The sequence below is a fragment of the Podarcis filfolensis genome (genome assembly GCF_964270895.1).
Source record: "Podarcis filfolensis genome assembly, chromosome: 2".
Classification (NCBI taxonomy): Eukaryota; Metazoa; Chordata; class Lepidosauria; order Squamata; family Lacertidae; genus Podarcis; species Podarcis filfolensis.
Window position 1 is genome coordinate 24,455,283 of NC_139605.1, and position 13,743 is coordinate 24,469,025.

General features: G+C 45.2%; 1 protein-coding gene across 1 annotated transcript; it reads left to right on the forward strand.

Annotated features, from left to right (window-relative positions):
- The first annotated feature begins 247 nt into the window (after positions 1-247).
- SNTN (sentan, cilia apical structure protein) lies at positions 248-5,140 on the forward strand. The gene is made up of 4 exons (XM_083602629.1): positions 248-601; positions 1,476-1,510; positions 2,545-2,684; positions 3,527-5,140. The coding sequence occupies exons 1-4, from the start codon at positions 486-488 to the stop codon at positions 3,683-3,685; spliced, it is 450 nt and encodes a 149-aa protein (XP_083458755.1). The 5' UTR covers positions 248-485; the 3' UTR covers positions 3,686-5,140.
- The last annotated feature ends 8,603 nt before the right edge of the window (positions 5,141-13,743 follow it).

A 13,743-nucleotide genomic window follows, 5' to 3' on the forward strand; every position in this document is an offset into this window, starting at 1 on the left:
CCGGCGCTTGTCATTCATAACGGTGGCACTTGTCAGACTCAACAAGTATAAGTCTATTGTAAATAAATGAGCAAATAATAAAGTTTGTTACTTTTCCCTCCCTTCTTTCGTAAACAGATAAGGCGTCGGCGTAGTGTCTGACATAAGCATAATAAAAGTTAATTTGGGGGGCTAAACTAAATTTGGTGGTGCTGGGCGGATCTTTGCATCCAAGCAGCGTGTATGCTAAAGACTTCCCTGCTCAAGAGCCAGGTGTGTTGCACAAGCAGCAATGAGCTTCCTTTGTTAATCTCTTAGCTTAGAATGTCCTCCCAGGCTGATTTATTTTGCCAGCAACTTAGTGACCAGAGAGCCTTCCCATTATTAATAGGCCTGGCTGGCGCACAGGCTGCACCCCCTTCCTCCTTCCCAGCTTGTGTTTGTCTTTTTTTACAATCTCAGAAGTTGCTAAGAGATCGTAAACAGTGCTCAGGCTGTAGCAAAAGATGTGTGGCTGTGCATCTAGCGCTGCGGACAAAAAGTCATATTCTCTAAATCAGCCGGGAGATGCTTCTTCTTCGAAGAAAGGCACAAATTCAACTTCCAAGAAGATGGCCAAGCCGTAAGTGTTCATCCTGTCCTCTTTCCCTCTAGCAGGCTCTCATACATTTTCCTTGCTCTCTCTCTGTGTGTGAATGAGGTTCCACAGGAGAGGAAAAGACAGAGGTTTCACAGCTTGTGGGCTGGGCTGTAATGAGTTTCTCACACTTCGGCAAAACTAATCATACTGTCTATTAAAATGTTTAAATCCTAGGGGAGAATAGGAACATCCTCCAAGAGCATTTTCTTGATACGCGCTTTAAAAAATTGATTGCTTTATTTTTCAAACTTCTATCCCACACTTCCTTTTGAAATCCCAGAGCCACTTAGACGGGCTCCTCACTGGGCAGCTAGCAAACCCAGGTCAACTCCTAGCCGCTGCTTCACTAAGGCTAGTAGAGGGAGTGGAGTCCACAAACAGAAGCCGGAATTGTCCAAAATGAGTTGAAAACATCGGAGTCAACTCCTAAGGGCCGAGGTCCCTTTGCCACCCCCTTATAAAATATTTGAGGGGGCTGCCCCCCCAAGTTAATGAGCTTTGCCATTCAAATGGTGTAGGTTGCATCACGTCATGTGATTATGTGGGACAGGACTTACCTGCCCCCCGCTATTATATTCAAGTTGGCACCCCTGGTTCTAAAGGTCTTATCTTAAGATGGGTTCAATATACACAGGCACAAATTCTATTATTGCATGCAACCGAATCTGATTATGTTTTGAGCGGCATTACATTTTTATCCTATATCTCAGAAAAGAAAATAAACTTTTAACGAAAAGGAGAGTGACCAGCCCAATATTAAAAGCCCTCCCACTATCCTCTCAGATAATAAAAAAAATCATTTCTTGCTACATTAACCACCCAGATATACCAGTAACAATGTCTATTTAATTTCCAGTATTCCAATATCCAAGCAGCTGGCTTCTATAAAAGGTAAGTGAGATACTCCCCTTGTTTCCTTTATACATTCATCTATTTTCCTGGACAGGGCAGCATAAAATGCTGTGATGCACATAGCATTTCTAACAATGTTTACTTCTAACCTTATTCTGTTGGGCTTACTCCCAGGTTATAGGGGTTAGAATTGCAACCTGAATATATTGCAACACAAAGCACACATCGTTCTCATCCCAAAGCCAAATGCTTTTGAGGTTCTCTTAAGAACGTCTAAGGAAACAAATATGTCTTTAGTTGATGCTGAAATACAGTGGTACCTCGGGTTAAGTACTTAATTCGTTCCGGAGGTCCGTTCTTAACCTGAAACTGTTCTTAACCTGAAGCACCACTTTAGCTAACGTAGCTTCCTGCTGCCGCTGCGCCGCCGGAGCACGATTTCTGTTCTCATCCTGAAGCAAAGTTCTTAACCTGAAGCACTATTTCTGGGTTAGCGGAGTCTGTAACCTGAAGCGTTATGTAACCTGAGGTACCACTGTATATTCTTTTTCAATGAGTTGGTGCCATACATTACTCAGAGAGGAGGGCATTCCATCAATGGAGTGCCACAGCTGAGAAGCCCATTCCTGCATCACCACAGAATGAATCTCTTCCCACACCAGGATGCTAACAAGGCCCCTCTATAGATTTTAAGGGTTGGGCAGGCTCAGGACTATTTTTGCAAAGTGGCAACTCTAACCATCAGCCTGAATCACAACCCTCTCTTAGTCTGCAAGGTTGTTCCACCTCTAAGCAGGCATCCATAGTGCTGGGCTCTATTACAACACACCGGGCCACCGCTAAGGGTCTTCTAAGCCTTCCTTTGAATCCTGCAGCCGGCTCTTCTGCAAGTAGCTCACAACCATCAACACCCTCGCCATACAAATACAGTATGCAGTGTCATTGCTGTCAACTGCAGGAAGCTCAGAATAATTTACTCTCGCTGACTCTGGACTCTACTGTTCTTCTTCTTGTTGCTGCTGCTTAAAAAACTGCTTCCATTGGCCTCCCACTTATTGCATTTCGCCCCTCAGCTCTAGGGAAAGGCTCGGATCTGGAGAAAGCTGTTGCGACAGCAGCCTTGGTTTATGACAACGTTGCAGACACAGAGGGCAAGCTCAGCAAAGCCGAAGCAAAAAAGTTGCTCGAGACTCAGTTTGTGCATTTCATGCAGGTAAGTGGGTTGAAGGGAGTGATCAAGCTGGTGTAAAGGGAACATCGGGGGAAGGGACCAAACTCTTCAGCCCTAGGCCAAGAACATTGCCAGGCCCAGTTGAAAGTACCAATATCACCTTTAATAAAGCCTTAACTTTCTGGGGTTTGGAGTATGTGAAGGACCACCTGCTGAGATCTACTGGGGGTGAGGAGTTGCATGGTACCCCATATCCCACTGCTAGCTGAACAGGGGCTGGTGAGGGTTCAGGGGCCCAGAATCTGGAATTCCCATTTCCATTTCTGGCCTTCTTCTTCTTCTTTTTCTTCTTCTTCTTCGTCTTCGTCTTCTTCTTCCTTTGAAGGGTAAACATTTGGTGAACAGTTAATCTTATGTGGGAACCTGCTGTTGGTTTTTTAGTATTATTGCTGCTGTTTTCATTATGTTTTCTATTGCTTTTCTCTTAATACAGTTTTCTATTTTGTCGGCTCAGAGGACCAAAGAGCAGCATATGAGATTTTAGTATAAGCTCCTCTCCAGGCCTTAAAAAAAAGCAGTGTGTTTTCAGAGCCTTTCTTCTGGCTACTTCTTCTGACATCAGTCCATGTCAGCTGGTCACACATACCCTTTCTTATCTTTTCCTTTTTAGCATAGCTATTTGTGCCTTTGGCATTCTTGCACCGAACGCATTCGATTGTGTCTGTTAATAGTCTCTTGACGTGCGGCACTTCCCCTTAAATTGACCCTGATTCTACAACCTGTCTAGGAAGCATGTTTTGTAACTGTTCTGCTCTCCCTCATTAGCAGCCGTGATGAAAGCAGCTTCCATATTTTGCCACAACATGATTCACGTTTTTTCACAGGGTCAGGAAACCAAGCCAAAATACCAAGAGATCATTTCTGCTCTTGAGGAGAACAGGGACGGCGAAATTGACTTTGAAGACTTCATGGTTCAGTTGCTTAGCCTCACACTGATGTCTGATCTCCGGGAAGAGATCCGAAACGTGAAAAAAACAAAGTGATAAAGGATGCTGGATTGAACAGATCTTTTGGGTGGTGGGATGGGGGGGGGGAGAGAGAAACTAAGGGGAGCATCTTATTTTTATGGCATGTTTCCAGAATGAAAGATAGATCACTGGTATCCTTGGCAGAATTGTGGAGCACAGGCGTATGGGTGACTCCCCACTTATGCGGGGGTTTCGTTCTGGCGTCCTGCGTGCATTAGTGAAATTTCTGTAAGTGGGGAGCACACTCTAAACACACTTTCATGCCCTCTCTGCCACTGTCTCTCCAATTCAGATAAAAAACGCTGTACCAAAAATATCCGCAATGGGATTGAAGCTCTGGGGGGCAGCTATCCCACACATCAGCTGTTAGGCGGGGAGGCTGAGCAGCCTAAACAAATCCCCACTGTGCCTCCAGTCTCTTTTCTGCCCCCACTGAAGTCCTCTTCGGACTCCAGGGAGAGTCTCCTCATAAGCCACTAGGACTCTCCAGCTCTCGCACGCACGCCATTTCCTGGTGTAAATGGAATGATTTAATTATTTCCTGGCACCACGCATATACGCGGTCACACACAAGTTAATCACACGCAAATTGGGGGATGCCAGTATTATAAAAGGGGAGAAAAGTCTTTTCAAAAAAAGGTTACCTGCCTTCCATTAGGCTCTAGTGTGACCATCAATGATCAGATGAGTAACCAACAACCAACAACCCAAAACTGTGCAGGTTTGCCCACTGAACTGTGGGGCTTATTTGCAAGTAAGGATACACTTGGCTGCCAGAGGTTGCAATCCTGCGCACTCTTATCAGAGAGCGTCTCGTGAAACCTTTGAATCAATAAGCTTTTGAGTACATATGCATAGGTTTGGGCTGTAAGAGCAATTTGCATTTCAATTGCACGTCAAAGGGCAAAGCAATATGGCGAAAAAGAGATACTGGCCCCAACCCAGAGATACTGGTGTGCAAGAAGGTGTTGCATGAGGCAAGCAATGGGGGTGTGAAGGCTTTGTGTGTTGGCCCCGAATACCTTACAAGCATTCCCATCCACACTAAGACAGATGGAATGGGAATGTGCACTTTCTGGAGCGATGGAGAAGGTATGAGTTGACTCACATAACTGTCCTGCCCTTATTGAACTCCACCTGCAACCCCATGTCTGTTAGATTACATACACATTATGCCCTGCATCACGCACTCCCTTGTACCATCTCCTCCACAAGAACCCCAGCTGGGTGAGCATGTGAAGCAACCTTAAGAGTGGACCAGGTCTACAATACAAATAGTTTCATCTCCTAGGTATATTCATTGACTAGGCTATTGTGTGGGAAATGTATAGGAAAATACCTAGAGTTAGTATTGAGGACTTTGGGTGCTGCAATTAAATGCTGGCTTATTGAGCTGAGTTGAAAGATTATATTGAATCTTAGCCTGATGCATTATAACGAATAAAATTAACGCTAAACCAAGACAAATAACGGTTTATCTATTTATTCTTGCAAAAGGTACAGAGCTGTCAAAAGCACAGAATTTCCTTAATGTTATTTCACATGAAGTAGATTCTCAGGCATCCTGAAATTGGTCTATCTTGGCTTTGCCTCTGGACAATTTTGTGACAGCTAGAATCTCTCTTTTCAGATGGTCCGTGTTGCGCAAAAGGTAGTGGGGGGACATTTCTTTGATAACCTGTGCACTGATTATTCAAATGTCAGGTTTTCAGCTCACAAAGCAGCCCTGAGCGATGATAACTTTGGAAGGCTGCACATTTACTTGGACGTAAGCCCAACTGATCACAGTGGGACTTCTGAAGGAAAATGAATGAGATCATGCTGTAAGGTTACTGACAACACAATCCTATGGATTCCATTCCTTGGAAATAAACTTCATTGTGTCCAGAGATGTTTATTCCCTACTAAGTGTTTAGGAGTGTGGCCTAAATGCCATTGAACGCATTGGGCATCATTCTCAGAAAACACATTTATGAATGATATCGCTAGGTTTGTCCTGAGAGACTGAAACAGTTGGAGGATGTGTCTGGGAGCAGGGAATTCTGAATGCTACCCTTTAGCTTTACCAGCTCCTGCTTATGAAAAGTTCTGGAACTTCAAGCAGAGTGTTTTAGAGCAAATTTATATTAGTGTAAACACAGTGTCTGTACTTTGTGAAGACTCCAGAGATCTGAAGGGAAGACTCCAGATATTCTTTCCTGTTCTGTGGAATCTGGTCCTCCATGTAGGATGATGACCAGATGCAAAAAGAGAATAGGATCTCTGTAAACCTTTAACAAAATACAGTCGTACCTTGGAAGTTGAACGGAATCCATTCCGGAAGTTCCTGCAGCCAATCGGAAGCCATGCCAGACATTCGGCTTTCGAAAATCGTCTGGAAACCGAAACTTCACTTCTGGGTTTCAATCATTCGGGAGCCGATTTGTTCGGGAGCCAAGGTATGACTGTATAAGGAACCTATTCAATGCAATTCAGAGTTTTTGGCTCTGCCCTGGTTTGCAGGCATGGTCATGGCTGCCTTATATAGCTGTTTGAATATTGCACTATTATAGACCAGGGGTGGATCTACACACAGGGGCGGAAAGGGTCAGAAATTAAATTGTTATAACAAAAGGGAGGGAAACGCTATAGGAAATCACAAAGAATATTTGTCCCTTTCCAGCGCCATCTGGTGTTGCATGTTTATAACGCGTTCAAAGCGCTGCTTTTTTGACTAATGTAGCTTGGATTCACTTCCTCACTCAGCCATGAGGGGTGGCTGTGTGAAGTAATCATTAGCTCACAGTCTAACCAACCTTAGCAAGGTTGTCGTGAGAATCAACTGGGTGAAAAAGAGAGCCCCGAGCAGCTTGGAAGAAGAGTAGGATGCACATGCAGTAAAATAAAATGGCGGAAAACTAGTGGATGCAAAATGCAAAGATACAGAGGAGGAGGAGGAGGAGGAGGAGGAGGAGGAGAAGAAGAAGAAGAAGAAGAAGAAGAAGAGGAGGAGGAGGAGGAGGAGGAGTTTGGATTTGATATCCCGCTTTATCACTACCCGAAGGAGTCTCAAAGCGGCTAATATTCTTCTTGCCCTTCCTCCCCCACAACAAACACTCTGTGAGGTGAGTGGGGCTGAGAGACTTCAGAGAAGTGTGACTAGCCCAAGCTGCATGTGGAGGAGTGGGGACGCGAACCTGGTTCACCAGATTACGAGACTACCCCTCTTAACCACTACACCACACTGGCTCTGGCACCATTCATAGTTGCATAGAACCATAGAACCATAGAATTTTAGAGTTGGGAGGGACCCTAAGAAGATTTTTAGGCAGATGTAACTTGCATGAAAATTCTAAAATTCCCTCTTTTACACACCTCTTAAAAGGTTCAAGAGCCCTGTCTCCTTTGAAATCTGGCCACTCTACTGAGTATGCCATTTTAATATTTTAACTTTAACACGTGCATTTTTGTACTCATCCCTTGGCAGGAGAAATGCATTGCAAAACTCAGGGAAGCGTGAATTTCAAAGGACAGCTGTGTTCCAGTTTGTGCATTGTTTCAGGAAGTGCAATTTCACCTTTAGATGCAGACTGAATTGAACCTGTTCCCCATCGCTGTTGACGCCTGCATATTAATGTACACCCCCCCACACACACACAACAATAGATTTAGCAAGGAAACATTAATCTCTTAGAGGGAAGTGCAACCCAACAATGAAGAAGATTTCCTGGCTACATTTGGATGATCGTTAGGCTTGTCAGGGTCCCCCTGAGAAATGGTGGGTGCTTTCCTTATGAGATGAACTAGCTGGAGTACTTCCTGCCCCCTTGCTCTGCCTGTCCCGTTGCTAAGCCTCCTTTCTTGCTTGTGGGGTGAAACGAGGTCTTACGACGGAGAAAACCAGGTGGCCATCAAAGAGACGGAAAGAGCACTGGGGCCAGACTTTCACCAGCTGCATCTTCGCTTGGTGCGTCAGAGATTTTAATGGGAGAGATGCAATCCCTGGCAACAGCTTTAGACAGTTAAGGGGGGAAAGTGGGAGACACAAGGTAGTGGGTTTTAGGAAAACTTAGCATAGGCAGCAAGCTTTCAGAGAGCAACATGCATGTTAAAGTGAGACGAATAAACTCTAGCAAGCCTTGCCTTCCATGCTAAGTATGTTTATAATTTCCCTATTTTAAAAAGGCAAAAAATATGTCTAAGTAATTAGTTGGAAGGAAAATGCCCCTAAAAGGCCCTGGAGATATCAATGTGTCTACAAATGTTCCAACCCTTTCATTTTCTCTCTCGCCTGAGCTGAGGAGGTGGGCGGGCGGTCCTTTTGCCTTGGCATGCTCTTATTTTCTTTAAGCAGGAAGAAAGAGAAATGGGGGTAAATTAACCCGTTCGCTGGTGACCTTCAGTGCTAATGAAGGAGTACAATGTAGGGGCTTAAGGACAGATTTAGCTCACTGACACCAGAAGGTTGTCCAATGAAGCTTGCTGTTGTGTCACACCTTGCCCACTCAGGTGAATGAAATTTAGCACAACACGCTGGCATATTGATCAAAAAGCCACCGTTCTATAACACAACAGGGACTGCTGTATGAAAGGAACACTGGAAAAGAGGGCAGAAGCACTTGAATTATATTCAAGAAGCTAACACAATATTCACCGTGTTTGAATGCAGCCTAGGAATACTCAGGGGCCACAGAGAGTGGGGAGGGGTAAGGGAATGGAACAAACTGTCTAGAGTCCTGAACAGAAGCATACCATGCTGCACACTTCCGTTGCAGCTCTCACTTGTAAAAGTCATCACCTCCATTAATTTGGTGAGACCAGCAAGGCTACTATTACATTCTAGTCACCTGTGTTCTGTGTTTGCTTTGAGTGTGCTTGTCTCTATAGCTCGGTGTGTGGGCAGTGGAGGTTTTCGCCTTAAGCAACTGCAAGTTCAGGCATGTGCCTCTTCAATTCAAAATGTGTGTGGCTCTATTTTAAAAAAATAATAAAAAAATCAAACCAACAAACAAATGTCTTCAAAAGAAGTTGAGGAAGCTGGCCGCCTGCCACTCTCACACCGGCTAAATCAATAGCAAACAAGTATCAGGGTAAGTGATCCCCATGGCAAAACTTTGTCTTACTGTACATATTTGCAGAACAACTTCTTCTAGCAATTACCAAGGAATGTCACCGAGCTTGCACAAAACAAACTGCCGGTAAAAGAAATGGCAGTCAATCCAAGATCAGGCAGCAGCTGTCTGGATGAATTGATCCATGCCATATAATTAGCTATCCCTCTCCCCTTTTTTAAGGAAGTGGCATGGCTGGAATGGGTATATATTAATACCTGGAAACGTACCAAGGAACTAATGTAGTGAAAAATGGTAGTGCTCTAACCGAGGCTGGTAAACAGATCCTTTTCCCATTTAGAACATTTGCTATTTTTATGTCAGCACTAGAGGGAACAACTTTATTAGACAGCAATATTTTTGCGAGGCAAAGTGTGTGTGGCACCCCGTGCCCTGGCTGTGTAGACTCTGGAATTTCATTTAGTGGCTGGGCTTTCTCGTGGCATAATTGTTTTAAAAAATAGAATAACTGTTCCCTGAAATATATTAATAATAATGGAAGCAGAGTTCATGATGGCTGGGAGTTTGTTAAGAGGGAGATAGTAAAAGCACAACTTCAGGCAATACCAATGAGACGGAAACATGGAAGGTGCCTAAAGAAGCCAGGGTGGCTATCTAAAGAACTTTTAACTGAGTTAAGATTAAAAAAGGATGTGTACAAAAAATGGAAAAGGGGGGAAACCACCAAAGAGGAATTCAAACAAATAGCCAGCACGTGTAGACACAAAGTCAGAAAAGCTAAAGCACAGAATGAAGTCAGGCTTGCTAGAGAGGTTAAAAGCAACAAAAAAGGCTTTTATGGGTATGTTCGTAGCAAAAGGAAGAACAAAGAAACCGTGGGTTCACTCAGAGGAGAAGATGGTGAAATGCAAACAGGGGACATAGAAAGGGCTGAACTCCTCAATGCCTTCTTTGCCTCAGTCTTCTCCGATAAAGAAAACAATGCCCGACCTGAAGAATTTGGAGCAAATGATTCAGCAGAGGAAACACAGCCCAGAATAACTAAGGAGATACAGTAGTACAAGAATACTTGGCTAGTCTAGATGTATTCAAGTCTCCAGGGCCAGATGAACTGCATCCAAGAGTATTAAAAGAACTGGCAGATGTGATCTCAGAACCACTGGCAGTCGTCTTTGAGAATTCCTGGAGAACAGGCGAAGTCCCGGCAGACTGGAGGAGGGCAAATGTTGTCCCTATTTTCAAAAAGGGGAAAAGAGAGGACCCAAATAATTACCGCCCAGTCAGTCTGACATCAATACCAGGGAAGATTCTGGAGCAGATCATTAAGCAAACAGTCTGTGAGCACCTAGAAAGGAATGCTGTGATCACCAATAGTCAGCATGGATTTCTGAAAAATAAGTCATGTCAGACTAACCTGATCTCGTTTTTTGACAGAATTACAAGCCTGGTAGATGAAGGGAACGCAGTGGATGTAGCCTACCTTGATTTCAGCAAGGCATTTGACAAGGTGCCCCATGATATTCTTGTAAAGAAGCTGGTAAAATGTGGTCTTGACTATGTGGATTTGTAACTGGCTGACTGACCGAACCCAAAGGGTGCTCATCAATGGTTCCTCTTCATCCTGGAGAAGAGTGACTAGTGGGGTGCCACAGGGTTCTGTCTTGGGCCCGGTCTTATTCAACATCTTTATCAACGACTTGGATGATGGACTCAAGGGCATCCTGATCAAATTTGCAGATGACACCAAACTGGGAGGGGTGGCTAACACCCCAGAGGACAGGATCACACTTCAAAACGACCTTGACAGATTAGAGAACTGGGCCAAAACAAACAAGATGAATTTTAACAGGGAGAAATGTAAAGTATTGCACTTGGGCAAAAAAAATGAGAGGCACAAATACAAGATGGGTGACACCTGGCTTGAGAGCAGTACATGTGAGAATGATCTAGGAGTCTTGGTTGACAACAAACTTGACATGAGCCAACTGTGTGATGCGGCAGCTAAAAAAGCCAATGCAATTCTGGGCTGCATCAATAGGAGTATAGCATCTAGATCAAGGGAAGTAATAGTGCCACTGTATTCTGCTCTGGTCAGACCTCACCTGGAGTACTGTGTCCAGTTCTGGGCACCACAGTTCAAGAAGGACACTGACAAACTGGAACGTGTTCAGAGGAGGGCAACCAAAATGTTCAAAGGCCTGGAAACGATGCCTTATGAGGAACGGCTAAGGGAGCTGGGCATGTTTAGCCTGGAGAAGAGGAGGTTAAGGGGTGATATGATAGCCATGTTCAAATATATAAAAGGATGTCACATAGAGGAGGGAGAAAGGTTGTTTTCTGCTGCTCCAGAGAAGCGGACACAGAGCAATGGATCCAAACTACAAGAAAGAAGATTCCACCTAAACATTAGGAAGAACTTCCTGACAGTAAGAGCTGTTCGACAGTGGAATTTGCTGCCAAGGAGTGTGGTGGAGTCTCCTTCTTTGGAGGTCTTTAAGCAGAGGCTTGACAACCATATGTCAGGAGTGCTCTGATGGTGTTTCCTGCTTGGCAGGGGGTTGGACTCGATGGCCCTTGTGGTCTCTTCCAACTCTATGATTCTATGATTCTATGATTCTATGAGTTTGTTCAGTGGTAGAGCACATACCTCAGTCAGTAGAGCATAAGACCCTTAATCTCAGGGTTATAGGTCCAAGTGCCACATTGGGCAAAAAAGATTCCTGCATTTCAGGGAGTTGGACTAAATGGCCCTTGTGGTCCCTTCCAGCTCTCCAATTTTATGATTCTCTGTTTTGTTCAGGGTTCAGTCTCTGCCATCTCCAATTAATAATAATAATAATAATAATAATATTTTTTTATTTATACCCCGCCCTCCCCAGCCAAGGCCAGGCTCAGAGCGGCTTACAAGCAATAATAAAAACAAGATGAATGATTACAACTTAAAAACAAAAATAAAAAACAACATTAAAATAATGGAACATTAAAATATTAAAATGTAGCCTCATCGCAGGAGGAGAAGGAAAAGAAAAAAGAAAGAGAGGGAGGGAGGGAATCAAATTGGCTCCAAGCCAAAGGCCAGGCGGAACAACTCTGTCTTACAGGCCCTGCGGAAAGAAATCAGATCCTGCAGGGCCCTGGTCTCACGAGGCAGAGCGTTCCACCAGCCCGGAGCCAGTGCTAAAAAGGCCCTGGCTCTGGTTGAAGCCAATCTAACTTCCTTAGGGCCTGGGACCACAAGGGTGTTGTTATTTATGGACCTTGAGGCTCTCCGTGGGGCATACCAGGAGAGGCGGTCCTGTAGGTATGAGGGTCCTAGGCCGTGAAGGGCTTTAAAGGTCAAAAGCAGCACCTTAAATCTGACCCTGTACTCCACCGGGAGCCAGTGCAGCTTGAAAAGCACTGGGTGAATATGCTCCCATGGCAGAGACCCCGTGAGGAGCCTCGCTGCAGCATTCTGCACCCGCTGGAGTTTCTGGGACTGCTTCAAGGGCAGCCCCGTGTAGAGCGAATTACACTAGTCAAGCCTGGAGATGACTGTTGCATGGATCACTGTGGCCAGGTCAGGGCGGATACAGAATTAAAATTAAAAGGATACAGAAGCTGGTGAAGAGGAAAGAGAGAGACCTCTGCTGGAGAGTGGTGCTGGGACTGAAGTAGCTGGACTACTAAGACAGCTTCCTATATTTCCAGCTGTTAGGAGTGTAAAGATATATGTGGGCAAACCTCAATAAAAGAAGCCAAAGGGACGGATCAGGACCTTCAGTGATTTGCCACCCAGCAGCATAAGTGATGAAATCAATGGCCACCAGTGACCTTCTAGAAGAACCTTGTGGATTAGCATCAATTTGGCACACGTGATGCTGCCTTCTGCTGAGTCAGACCATAGATCCATCAAGCTCAGTATTGGCTTGCAGTTCCAGCTAACTCAATATTGACTGGCAGCAGCTCTCCAGGGTTTCAGGCAGGGTCTCTTTAACTACCTGGAGATGCTGTGGATTGAACCAGACACTTTCTGCATGCAAAAGCAGCTGCTCTGCCGTTGAGCCATGCCCCTTGCGGTTGGCAGGCTCAGGGCCGGATTTCGGTTTGATGAGGCCCTAAGCTACTGAAGGTAATGGGGACCTTTGCATGTCCAGCTGTCAACAACAAATTGTCGCTCTTTTTTGTGTTGAATATATGCTATATGGTAATTTATGGCCCTAATAGGTATCTAAAGCCATTTGCACATAACAAAATATGTATTTTATCAAAGTAATTGTTGAACTGAAATACAATTAATAAGAAGTATATTAATAGTGACATTTGGGGGGGGGCAAGAAAGTGGAGCCCTAAGCTATAGCTTATACGTGAATCTGGCACTGGGCAGGCTGCTAGTTCAAAACTATCCTCACTGCCCCTGCCTTACTCCTTTCTGAAACTTTAAGGGTTACTTAGAAAGCTTGACTAAAGGCACTGGAGAACAAAAGTTCCCAGATAATTCTTAGTTGGGCGGAGCCCTGGGGCAGGTGTCTTCATTGTACATACATTGCCCAGTTGCCAAATTCATCTTTTGTTTTCAGACTTTGTGGCCAGGGCCGCCTCTACCTGGGGGTTCAAGGGGTGTGGGGCACCCGGGTGTCGAGCTCTGAAGAGCGCCAGGCTGAGTATCTGGGGAGGAGAGTTGTAGTCCCATCCAAGTGCCATGGGCTCTTTCTGCTGTGGGCTCTGTGTCTGGGGCCAGCGAGGTGATGACGAGGCGGCTGGCCAGCTCCGCTCTGCGTGTGTGTGTGCCTGGCAGCCTTGGATTGGTCTAGGGCTATCGAGGGGCCTGCCCACCCAGTACACATTGCTCCCCCCCCCAGGCACCTGGCTTTGCTCAGTTGCTGCTTCCTCGTGCTCTGCACTGCTGCGAGGCTCTGAGGCAGGCGGCCCTGTGGGAAAAGGGAGGCGGGTGACGGTGAGGGGGAAATGGAGCATGAGGAGGAGGAAGACACCACTGCCACGGAGGAGGAGGAAGAAGAAAAGAGGCACACACCCCCGCCC

Excerpts from the sequence above, each read along its gene's own strand:
- SNTN (XM_083602629.1), top strand. The coding sequence starts at position 486 with ATGTGTGGCTGTGCATCTAGCGCTGCGGACAAAAAGTCATATTCTCTA. Across the intron at positions 602-1,475 it reads TCCAAGAAGATGGCCAAGCC|TATTCCAATATCCAAGCAGC; the intron begins GTAAGTGTTCAT and ends TTTAATTTCCAG. Across the intron at positions 2,685-3,526 it reads AGTTTGTGCATTTCATGCAG|GGTCAGGAAACCAAGCCAAA; the intron begins GTAAGTGGGTTG and ends GTTTTTTCACAG.